At 42.2% G+C, this 12,773-nt stretch overlaps 1 protein-coding gene and 1 pseudogene across 1 annotated transcript in view; one reads left to right on the top strand and one right to left on the bottom strand.

Annotated features, from left to right (window-relative positions):
- The window catches only part of ascc3 (activating signal cointegrator 1 complex subunit 3), a 634,438-nt gene that overhangs the window by 439,541 nt on the left and 182,124 nt on the right, over window positions 1-12,773 (bottom strand). The window contains exon 12 of the mRNA XM_078542487.1: window positions 2,257-2,433. Within this exon, the coding sequence (XP_078398613.1) occupies window positions 2,257-2,433 (177 nt within the window). The remainder of the gene's footprint in view (window positions 1-2,256; window positions 2,434-12,773) is intronic.
- LOC144680364 (large ribosomal subunit protein eL36 pseudogene) lies at window positions 10,815-11,198 on the top strand (annotated as a pseudogene).

Raw genomic sequence — 12,773 nt, forward strand, 5'->3', positions numbered from 1 at the left:
AACACAAGAGGACCTGGCTTTAGGGTGAAAGGGGGAAGGTTTAGGGGGAACATTAGGGGGAACTTCTTCACTCAGAGAGTGGTGAGAGTGTGGAACGAGCTACCATCTGACGTGGTAAATGCGGGCTCACTCTTAAGTTTTAAGAATAAATTAGATAGATACATGGATGGGAGAGATCTGGAGGGTTATGGACTAGGTGCAGGTCAATGGGACTAGCAGAATAATATTTCGGCACAGACTAGAAGGGCTGAATGGCCTGTTTTTCTGTGCTGCAGTGTTCTATGGTTCAAACTTGCTGAAGCTATAACACAGGGCTACTTGAGTGCCAAACAGCATAAGCAGCAAGTGATAGACAGAGCTAAGCGATCCCACAACCAATGGATCAAATCTAAGCTCTGCAGTCCTGCCACATCCAGTCATGAATGGTGGTGGACAATTAAAAAACTCACTAGATGGGGAGGCTCCACAAATATCCCCACCCTCGTTGATGGGGGAGCCCAGCACATCAGCGTAAAAGATAAGGGTGAAGGGGAGGCGATGGCGCAGTGGTATTGTCGCTAGACTAAAAATCCAGAGACCCAGGGTAATGCTCAGGGGACCCGAGTTCAAATCCCGCCACAGTAGATAAAAGAAAATCTGGAAATAAAAGGCTAATGATGACCGTGAAACCATTGTCAATTGTTGTAAAAACCCATCTGGTTCACTAATGTCCTTTAGGGAAGGAAATTTGCTATCCTTACCTGGTCTGGCCTACATGTGACTCCAGACCCACAGCAATGTGGTTAACTCTGAACACGGGCAATTAGGGATGGGTAATAAATGCTGGCCTAGCCAGCAACACCCACATCCCATGAATGAATTTAAAAAAAACACACCTCATTTTTTGGTATGCCTGGTGCTGTTCCTGGAATGCCCTCCTGCACTCTTCATTGAACCAGGATTGATCCCCTGGCTTGATGGTAATAGTAGAGTGGGGGATGTGCCGGGCCATGAGGTTACAGATTGTGGTTGAGTACAATTCTATTGCTGATGGCCCACAGCTCCTCATGGGTATCCAATCTTGAGTTGCTAGATCTGTTCGAAATCGATCCCATTTAGCACAGTGGTAGTGCCACATAACATGATGGAGGGTATCCTCAATGTGAAGGCGGGTCTTCGTCTCCACAACAACTGTGCTGTGTGAATGGCTGATTTCTCACATTGGTTTTATGTGGCCCTATGGAGCGGGCTGGGAGACACTAGGGGGTATAATATCAGGGGATGTGGCAGGGTTGGCTTGTGTGTCACCTTCCCAATGCTGCTAGCATTTTACCAGTGGGAGGGAAGGTGACAGATGATCCTCCTGCCAATTGAGGCCCTTAAGTGATCAGTTAAGGGCAACTCGGGAGCCTCTTCCCACTGCTACTGGTATTTTAGCAATGACTGGTGGCCACTTGGTGAAACCTGTGGGTTTGGTGGTGTGTGTGTGTGTGTGTGTGTGTGTCTGTGTCTGTGTGTGTGTCTGTGTGTGGAAGGGGTTGCTCCTCATTGTGCACCTTGTGACATTGCTGAAAGGCTAATGCCCACCTGCTCCACCCTTATTGGGGCCTGCCTGACTGGCCTTCTGATCCCACCCTCCACTCAAATAAATTCTGGAGCTTCCCCCATGGTGGCTGATCTGGGCCTGCTGCACTACCAGCAGTGGCCACCAGTCCTGGTGATATAGCTGGGACGCAAGGGCTGTTGGTCCCCTGATTCACCTGCACATATTGGGGGAGGGATCTCGTCCCTTAAAGGGATGGAAACCCAGGTTGCAGGGAAAATGCAATTGGGATTTCCATGACTGGTCGAGGTGGCATTGTCCCCGACTTCCCAGCCAGTGGATGAGACAACCACCAACCCATAAAATCCCAGCCACTGATTAAAAACTTTTCCTGCCATCCTGATAACTGTAAGAACATTTTGTTTGGAAGCCTCCTTAAACCTCACATTTTTACAAAGCATTTAATTACGACCCAATCTCCCCATTTTTGGCTTGGCATTTATTTATTCCTTACGTTTATGAAATGCCTTCAGGTGTTTTTCTTTACATTTAAGTTGCTATATAAATGCTAGTAGTTCTGATATCCCTTAATTCCCAGTCCCATTCATTCTAAACAATCCTGCTCTTAATTGAAAGAATAAAAGGTTTGTCCACTGGCTTCCAAATTCATAAAAAAGAACAGCCAGAAATATCCTTTGAACATCACTTCAAATGCAAGGAAAACTGTCATTTACCTTGTTTGGTGCTTTAACTCCTATGAAGGTCTGTTGTAGAGGCACAGGTCGAAATCGTCCATCAAAGAAAAAAAGCCCAATAGATGGATTTACATGGAGGAACGTGGCTACATCAATGAAGTTGGGCAAAGTGGCTGATAAACCCAGAATTCTGATCATACTTTGGGTTGACTCAACCTGCAAGAAAGGAAAAAAGAAAAAATATTATTTTGTAATCATCCTAGCTGATGCCAATGGCTGAGATAACTTTTGAGTTACACTTCGTATCGCTTCCATTGCTTCTTCCCAAAATAAGTACCATTGCATTCACATGTACAACTTTGTAATCTATGTAACCTCCTGCAAATTAACGTATATTACTATTGTATCAATATGTAAATCAAAAATAGGGAGAAGTCACTTGGTGTGTATGTTGATGCAACTTACGCCATTTAATCATGGATCTGTAACCAAAAAAAGTTTTCTAAATACCTATGCTCAAGGGCTCTCTTTCAATACCAGCATAAAATATACAACTGCCAATAAAAATTCAGAAACTGAGACATGCATTTTATAGAGATATCTAGCATCAAATACTCTATACCAAACAACCTGGCCAGAGTCCAGTCAAATCACACTGAAAAGAATGAAAATTCCTGAAACTTTTCAGGGTTGGACAACTCACGTACATCATTGCCTGAGTGATCTGGATAGTTGATTTACTTACCAGAAAAGTGTCTTTTAACATCATCCACAAAGCCACTAATGCATTAACAGCATCAAGCACAACTAATCAATTTGGGCTTCAATTACAGTCAGTAATTAATCAATCAGGCTCAAAAACTTTTATCTGCACTTATTTTGAAGACATGAAAATATATTTCACTTTGACTATCCTGTGGAATCAAAATTTTCAACACGTAACTGAGGCTGAAACCTTTTTTTTTAATAAATGAAGAATTGAAGTTCCTGTACACAAACTATACAATCAGTATTATAATAAATTTAAATCTGCAAATTACATATTTTTTGTTAATTAATCAACAGTGCTTATGCTCTTTAAGTATGCATGACACCATGCAGTACCATACTCTTACCTGCTGCTGAGATACTCATCCATGCTTTTGTTACCCCAAGAATAAAGTATTCCAATACTCTCCTGAATAGCTTCCCATCTTCCACCCTCCACAACTCTGCTGTCCATATCTTAATTTGCATCAAGTCTCACACACCCATCACCCCTGTGCTTGCTAACCTATACTGGCTCCCAGTCCACTGATGTCTCAAATTTAAAATTTTCATCCGTGTTCAGATCTTTCCGTGCTTTTGCCCCTCCATTTATCTGAACTTCTCCAACTGCGAAACCCTCCAGGGGCTCTGCATTCCTCCAACTCTGGTCTCTTTTGTATCCCTAACTCCAAACATTGGCGGCCTTTAGCCATCTAAGCCTAAGCTCCAGATTTCCTTCTTCTGAAGTATGCCAAACAGTCAGTTTTCTGATATTCTGCAAACTTCCAAGATTTTCTATACTAAACAAAAATCACATACGGATTGGAGGGTTCTATTTTACTTCTTTCCGTATGCATAACATACTATGAAGAAAGATTAAAATGAAGTTGCTGTACTGAAGTAGATATCATTATATTAATACTACATTTTTCAAAATAATTACATTCCGTATCTACTGTTAACTCATTGATCAGCAACATTGGTTGAAATCCTCATTTCAAAAGCCTTTCTGAGGGATTTAGAATTTACCAATATTGAAAGGCAAACTATTGCATATTAGTAATAGAAGCATAAAGTGCTGGAAAAACCCTACAGGTCTCGCAGCGTCTGTGGGGAGAGAAACAGAATTAACTTTTCGAGTCCTATATATGATGAGAGTGATTGCCCTTGACATTAAGGCAGCATTTCACTGAGTGTGGCAACAAGGAGCCCTAGCAAAAGGGAATCAATGGGAATCAGCGGGGGGAAACACTCCACTGGTTGGGGTCATACCTAACACAAAGGAAGATGGTTGTGGTTGTTGGAGGTCAGTCATCCTAGCTCCAGGGCATCACTATAGGAGTTCCTCAGGGTAGTGTCCTAGGCCCAACCTTCTTCAGCTGCACCATCAATGACCTTCCTTCCATCATGAGGTCAGAAGTGGGAAAGTTCGCTGATGGTTGCACAATGTTCAGCACAATTCGTGACTCCTCAAATACTGAAGCAGTCCATGTCTAAATGCAGCAAGACCTGGGCAACATCCAGGCTTGGGCTGACAAGTGGCAAGTAACATTCGCACCACACAAGTGCCACCAATAGCCATATCCTAAAAGAGAGAATCTATCCATCGCCCCATGACATTCAAGGTCATTACCATCACCGAATCTCCCACTATCAACATCCTGGGGTTTACCATTGACCAGAAACGGAACTGGACTAGCCAAATAAATACTGTGGCTACAAGAGCAGGTCAGAGGTTAGGAATCCTGTGACGAGTAACTCACCTCCTGACTCCCCAAAGCCTGTCTACCATCTACAAAGCACAAATCAGGAGTGTGATGAAATACTCTCCCCTTGCTTGGATGAGTGCAGCTCCAACAACACTGAAGAAGCTTGACACCGTCCAGGTCAAAGCAGCCCACTTGATTGGCATTCTTTCCACAAATATTCACACCCTCCACCACTGACGCACAGTGGCAGCTGTGTGTACCACCTACAAGGTGCACTGCAGAAACTCACCAAGGCTCCTTAGACAGCACCTTCCAAACCCACAATCATTACCATCTAGAAGGACAAGGGCAGCAGATACATGGGAACAACACCACCTGGAAGTTCCCCTCCAAGCCATCCTGACTAGGAAACATATCGCCGTTCCTTCACTGTTGCTGGTTCAAAATCGTGGAACTCCTTCCTAACAGCGCTGTGAGTGTACCTACACCACAGAGACTGTAACAGTTCAAGGAGGTAGCTCACCACCACCTTCTCAAGGGCAATTAGGGATGGGCAATAAATGCTGGCCTAGCCAGCGAAGCCCAAATCCCTTGAACATAGAAAAAAAAGACTTCTTCGGAACTGAACTTTGGAATTATTTTATTGCACACCAGTTATTGATTCCTGTTAACACTAATTCATTCATATGTTATCATATCTAATCTTTCCATGATAATCAATGCTACAGCTTTCATTTCTTCATCCAATAAAAATAAATCAGTTAATTATGCTGCTTATAAGACTACAGGCCCTTAACAAAATTTCTGAAATTATAACATTAATCTAATATGCCCTCGTAGGCATGAGGAAGGTGGACACATGCAATTACAGCAGTTCAAATTCTGATTTAGCTGCAGTGTTGCCAACTGGAAAACAAGTAAATGCAAAATGAATGTGGTCACAGCCACTGACCAGCAAGAACATACTTTGTCCATAAATTAAATGCAAAAGAAACTGATGGTTTTGTCATGTGCCTTGCCTCTCCAGGATTACTTGTTTCATCATAGCTGTTAAACCCATTTTCTTGAAAGCACTCAACTACCGATGCTGATGGAATAACATAACATTTCTCAAACTCATTTACATTTTATTCATCACTGTAAACAGTTAAATCAGTTAATTGTCAGTAGCTCATTTGCACTTAAACTATCTGTGGTAAAGATATGGCCAGATGAGCAGATTTTCAAAAAATTGTTTTCATATAGTTCTGCAACCTTGAACAAATTGACTTACACACAGAGGAGATGTCAGCGGGAGAAAACATGCACGAGTACAGAGATTTTCACTAGAGGCTCAAAAGATAACCCTGGTTTCCCAGAACAGTTTCAGTTCAAAACATACATTGAGGGCAGCAAGGTCAGAAAAAAACCAAAATTTCTTTGCTTTACTAATATGTTTGTTATAGAAGCTGATATGTGGCAAATTTAGTATGTAAAAGTTTTACTTTACTGTAGAGTCCCACCTCCTAATAGAAAATCATTAGTTTTATTCTGCACATAAACATAAAACTTCAGCTGTCCTGTTTACTTGTTTGAACAGGGAATATGTAAAATTTGTAAAACTAATTCCAAATTGCATTGGCTTTCTCTGTGTTACTCTCTTTTAAAGCTCAGTATTCCACCCTCAATCATAAAAACACTATTGTTATTTCTTCACATAAATTGCCTATTTCAGAAGTAATGAAAATAAGCTGCTCAAGATGCATGTTCCAAAAAAGGCAAGGTGTGATATTTTTTTCAAATTGTAACAAAATGCCCCAAGGCTCTGCAGATTCACATAAGGAGATATTGGGCCAGATGATGGGACTTGGTGCAAGTCAGGACATAGGTAGCAAAGGTTTTTTAATTCATTTATGGGATGTGGGCAACGCTGGCTAGGCCAGCATTTATTGCCCACCCCTAATTCCTTGAGAAGGTGGTGGTGAACTGTCTTCTTGGTTGCTGCAGTCCATGTGGTGTAGGTACACCCAGAGTGCTGTTAGGGAGAGAGTTCAAGGATTTTGATTTCTGAATGACCTCAAGTTTGTGGAGGATAGAATTAGAGGGGCCAACCAGTGGTATGTTAGGGTAGTCAATTCTAGAGGTAACAAAGGTATGCGTGACTTTCTCCGCAGCAGATAAGTGGAGACACGGGCAGAGTGCGGCGATGTTATGGAAGTGCAGGCAGTCTTAGTAGTGGTGTGGGTATGTGGTGGAAAGCTCATCTCAGAATCAAATATAAAATAAATAATAACAAGTTTCAAATATAACATCAAGGTTGTGAACAGCCTGGTTCTGTCACAGATAGACAGTTGCCATGGAGAGGGGCAGAATGGATGGCAAGAGGATGAGGTTTGTAATGGGGACTGAAGACAGTTAAAAAGACACAACTAGTTGCAGGCGATATGCTTCTCATACAGCAGACAATTTCCTCTAGAGTACCAGGGGAAAAGGTGCTTGGAGCTTGATCTAAGTCTTCCTTTTACATGCAGGAATTTAGTAAAATGCCTAAATTTAATTTGTCTTAAATTTGCCCTGTGTTTCAATTAGTGCTGTAATGTTTTACAATTTACAATTTGAGGTTTATAATTTGATGAAAGTCATATTCAATATAATTTACCTTTTAGATATTTTAAATATTTTAGTCGACAGATTAAAACAATCTAAATCCCAGCTATTCCTCCTTAATCTATTAAATCAAAGGAAATAAAATTCAGTGAAAAAATATATATCATGGAGAACATTACAAGTCATAATTTACAGGGTGTTTACATGGACAAATAAAATTCTAATGGTTGCCTATTGGTACAGCCAAGCACTGAATCTCTGCTCCCACTGCCTGCATAAAAAACAATGAGATTAGACAGACTCACATGAACCCCAAAGGTTGAAGAGTGACATTTTAGTTTTAGGTAAGAACTCAAACTGTAGTGAAGGAATATTCTCATAGGAAGGAAAAGCAGACACAACTTATTTTGGCTTTAAAACCACAAAGGTGTCCTGGTACTGAACAGTAGAAGAACAGCGAACAGTTTAAAAATTCACCTGAAGAATGTTAACGGAAGTCATGGGTAAATTCCAAAGGTTTCAATAAGACAAGCAATGTGAATCAAGTAAGAGGCAACATCTGCTTTTCAAGGTGTTTGCCCAGGTCCAAAGTTTGCTGGGGCAAAACATCTTACAGTGGCTCTGGTAGTTAGCAACCTCAGCTCAAAAAGATTTTGCCCACAAAGTTGCTGGAAGTATGCGTTGACAATGCCAAAGGCAACAGGGTTTCTGGGACCTTGTTGAACAATGGGGCGAATGGTGTACCTTCCTAAACTTGAACGTGTTGTCACCTCCCAACTCAGTTCCCATCTTTCGCAGAACTTCATGTTCGAACAGCTCCAATGAGGTTTCCAACCCTGCCACAGTGCTGAAACAGCTCTCAGCAAAGACACAAATGCCAGCTTATGTGACTGTGACAAAAGATAAATTTTCCCTCCTCATTCTTTTCGATCCATCTGCAGCCTTTGGCACAATTGACCACACCAACTTTCTCCAACACCTCTCCAGCTGGGTGGAACTGCTCTCACCTGGTTCCATTCTTATCCATCTAATTGTAGCCAGAATGTTACTTGCAATGGCTTCTTTTCCTGCTCCCGCACCATTACTTCTGGTGTCCCCCAAGGACGTATCCTTGTTCCCCTCTTGTTTCCCATCTAAATGCTGCCCCTTGGCGATATCATCCCAAAGCACAGCATTACTTTTCACATGTATGCTGAAAACCAGCTCCACTTCAACACCACCTCTCTTGACTACTCCACTTTTGCTAAATTATCAGACTGCATATCCGACATCCAATACTGGATGAACAGAAATTTCCTCCAATTAAATATTGGGAAGACTGAAGCCATTGTTTTTGGTCCACTCCAGATTTCATTCCCGAGTTATTGATTCCTTCCCTCTGATGGGCAATAGTCTGATGCTAAACCAGTCTGTCTGCAACCTTGGTGCCACATTTGACCTAATATTTGTGCCATCACTAAAACCACCTATTTCCACTTCCATAACATCTGCTGCTGAAACCCACATGTTACCTCTGGACTCGACTATCCCAATGAATCCTGGCTGGTCTCCCATTCTAGCCTCTGTAAACTTGAGGTCATCCAAAACTCTGCTGCCCGAGTCTTAACTTACATTACGTGCCATTCACCTATCACTCCATGCCCACTTAGCTCCTGGTCATGCAACTGTCATGATTTTAAAATTCTCATCCTTGTTTTCAAATCCCTAGTGCTGGCCTCCCTGTTAAAGGTACTATATATATATAAGCTGTTTGAATATAGAGATTTAAGGATTGAGAAAGAAACAGAGGGAGGACAGAGGAGGAGAGTGACTTCAGTGTCAAGCCAGATACAGAAAGAGAAATAAAGAGAGGATGCATTAAGAGGGAGGCAGAAAAAAAAAAGCGACAGGAAGGAAAAGTAGAAGAAAATAATGTAAATTTTAAAATTTCACACTTAAAAAATTTCTAACAATTCATTACCTGAAGGAATGAGGTTCCTTTTCACTTTCCAGGCAGTGGTCCATTTGCAGTCATTAACAATAATCACACTGTTAAAAGGGTACGTGTGATATTAATTACAAGCTAACTTTCTGTGACGTCTTTAATAGACAATTAAGGTGCAAATGCAGCAACCTCATGGGGGAGAATTTTGGGCGGGAGTGAGCGCACGCGGGCGCGCAGTCGATCGCCGCCGCAATCGGCTGCACGCTGCCATGTTACGCAGGCAGGCCGGAAGCGCTGAGGTGCAGGTTGAGTCGGGGCCTGCGCTTTTTCGCGCATGCGGCGAAAGAGCGCAGAAATCTCCCTGAGGCACAAAGCTGCCTTAGGAAGATTATTAAAATTTTTTAAAATCAAAGTAAAGGAAAAAAAATTTAAAGACATGTCTCCTCATGTGACAGTGTCACAAGAGCTGGGACATGTCTATGAATTTACTTAAAAATTACTATTAATGTTTTAAAACATTCATGAAACCTCATCCCGCCCTTGGATGAGGTCTCATGATAAATGCGAAGGCCGCCTGGACTCTTCGCCTGCCCGCCAGCCTTAAGGTTGGACGGACAGCTCAGTTAACTATTTCAATTGGAATTCAAATGGCCTTAAAAGGCCTTTGACAGTTCAGTGGGCGCACAGCCGACTCCGGTGCGCACCCGCCGAACTGAATACCTGAATGACACATGGTGACGTCACATGTCATTTTACCCAAAGATTCTGCCCATGAAAATCATGGAAAGGTTGAGCGTGAATACTGTTTTCGCGAAGCTAACATGGAGCAGCATAAATACACAATTCACAGGGTATTTCTTCCTCGCTACAAGTTTCTGGATGATTTGTGCATTAACGACTTCATGCGTCGTTTACGTCATTATTTCTTCAGTGAATTGTGGGCCATTAATATAATTTTTAACATTAAAATTATGTAGAATTAAAAGTCAAACCCAAAATAACACAATTTAATGCACAATTTCATTCAGTGACCTTGTGCTAGTCACATTCTCATTATAACTCTTATTTACAATAAAGATCCTTGGCTAACTAACTTATCTGTTATCTATATAATTGCAATGTTTTACTTGTAATAGGCATGGAGTTTCTGCTCAGGGCACAATTGACAAAATGTCCCCAGAATGCACTGGTAGTTTTGCCTGGGTGCTGTTATCCTCAAGTATCCATGCAAACTCATTAGCTTAAGTCAGAATATAAAATCTCCCATGACCCAGTGAAATCAATCAGCGTATCACAATCAATTTGTACTGAAACACAGCATTCTCTGCCAGCGCCATTGCCAGCAAATGAGCCATTCTTCAACTATTTGATTTAATTCAGTTAGTCTTATTTTTCAATTAACTCCTTTGATCTACCCTTGATACACAAGACCTGTAACTAACAGTCAATTGAAGCTATACAGGTGTGCCCTGCTCTATTGTAATTGCTTAAACATAGGCTAATGTAAACTGATTTTTAAGTAATTACAGTAGCATGAGGAAAAGCATAACAGGGCCAGGCTTTAATTGACTATTGTCCAATGCAGGTACAGGTGATTAACAGTGGATTCATGTGACTATGGATATCTACCCTGCGCCATAACAAGGGAGTAGAAATGACGATCAGGTATCCTATGGCAGTTGGCCTGCGCAAAGGTCACCCCCTCACCAAGAATGAGACTGGCCCAAGGCAGTGCCGTAGAAGAGGGCGCCTAACCAACACACCAAGTTTGTCAGAGATCTAATCCGCGAGGTCCTGTGGTTTTGCTCCCTAAGAAAGGCGTGTAATGGAATTGCTGAAGGTCTCTAAAGACAAGCGTGCACTCAAATTCATCAAAAGGAAAGCTGGCACTCATATCCGTGCAAAGAGGAAGAGAGAAGAACTCAGCAATGTGCTGGCAGCAATGAGAAAGGCAGCTGCGAAGAAAGATTGATCTGTACAAAGTTGCTACCATTAAAGTTATTTCAAAATTAAAATCTGGGTGCTGGGGGGGTGGGCAAGATTCACAAAATAAACTACGTTTTCTTAAATAAATAAATAAAATCTGGGTGCAATATTATGAACACCACTGAACAGGCCCAATCGGTGGAAATGCTCTGTGACAACCTGTGGGCACGGCCAGTTTTGTGGCAGGATTAGGGCTATTCTGGTGCAAATGTAGCAACTCACAAGGAGGTTGAGGGGGAGCTGTCGTTTCCTTGAGACTACCAGTGGAACCGTGCAAACCATCCAGCTGTTTGTGACGCAAAGGGTATCTCTTCCTCACTACAATTCACACATTAATAACAGCGTTAGCATCAAGCTCACCATTATTTTAATAGCAAATTATGCTCCAATTTTATTTGACATGATAAACACAGGCTCAAGGTCGGTGCAGATTATGCAGCCTAGAAGGAAAAAAAAGCACGGATCTTGTCATTGACCCATTGTTAAAATATTGAGTTAAGCATTCAGAGGGGCAAAACAAATGTAGATAACTTGACATCTGTTAAGGATCATAAGTTAAATAAGATGCTGGCAGCCTCAACCTACTCTTCTATGTCTGCAAATTCACAGTGTGCACCTACACAGATTCAGCAACCTCAGCTGAAAAGTGTGCAGTGGAAATGTTACTTGATACAGGAGTGAGGGAAGCCTCACATTTCATCCGCCCTTCAGCCACACCTGATTTGAAAAAGCACTAATTACTGTCAATCACAAGAAAAATTAGGAGAGACAGAAGTAGCCTTTACCATGAGTGATTTTGTTCTGCAATGAGTACAACAAAAATACAGTTTGGGGGCTTGTCAGGTGGGGGGGTGGTATAGGCAACCTTCAATACAGTAAATTGATACAAATAAGTGCATTTAAAAGATTAATGAGTTAGTACTTGCTCGATAACTCCAATGTTTCTATATCATCAGACTGCTTGCCCATCCAGTCCTGGATGAATATAAATACTGGGAATATCGAACCTTTCTCTTCAGTCCGCATTATAAACTCTGTTCCCTGGCTACTAGTTATATCCCTCTCTGGCTACTGTCTGTTGGCAACTTTGGTGTCATATCTGAACCCAAGATGAGCTCCCAACCACGGCGGAAAAGTCCGTGCCCGCTGGCATTGGGCATGTTCGGTGGCGTAAGCAGATATTATGGCAAGAAGGCCAAAAACCGGTTTCACAAGGTCATGAAACCAGTTTGCGATCGCCAGCACAGCCCGGCGATGGCGGGTCGTGGCTCTCGCCATCAGACGTTGGGAACCTCATTGTAATACATCTGCATATCATTATAAGGCTAGCCCGCCGGACTCATCTCCCCGATGCTGGATCGTCCGCCCATCATGCCAATGTGTTTCACAACAGCACATAGGCAAGAGAAGATGGGTGAGGGCTGTACTGGGAAAGGAGGATATCCCAGAGTTTGTGTGGGGGTACAAGTTAATCTGTGCAAGTGGCCTTGAGATAGTAAGGGCCGGGGAGGCAATCTCCAGAGGAGATGAGGCCAGATGGAGACGTGAGTGCGTGTGTAAAACAATGAGTGGTGATGTCCCTTGAACTAGCAGTGAGTGAGGTG

The sequence above is a fragment of the Cetorhinus maximus genome, chromosome 5 (assembly GCF_964194155.1).
Source record: "Cetorhinus maximus chromosome 5, sCetMax3.hap1.1, whole genome shotgun sequence".
Taxonomy (NCBI): domain Eukaryota; kingdom Metazoa; phylum Chordata; class Chondrichthyes; order Lamniformes; family Cetorhinidae; genus Cetorhinus; species Cetorhinus maximus.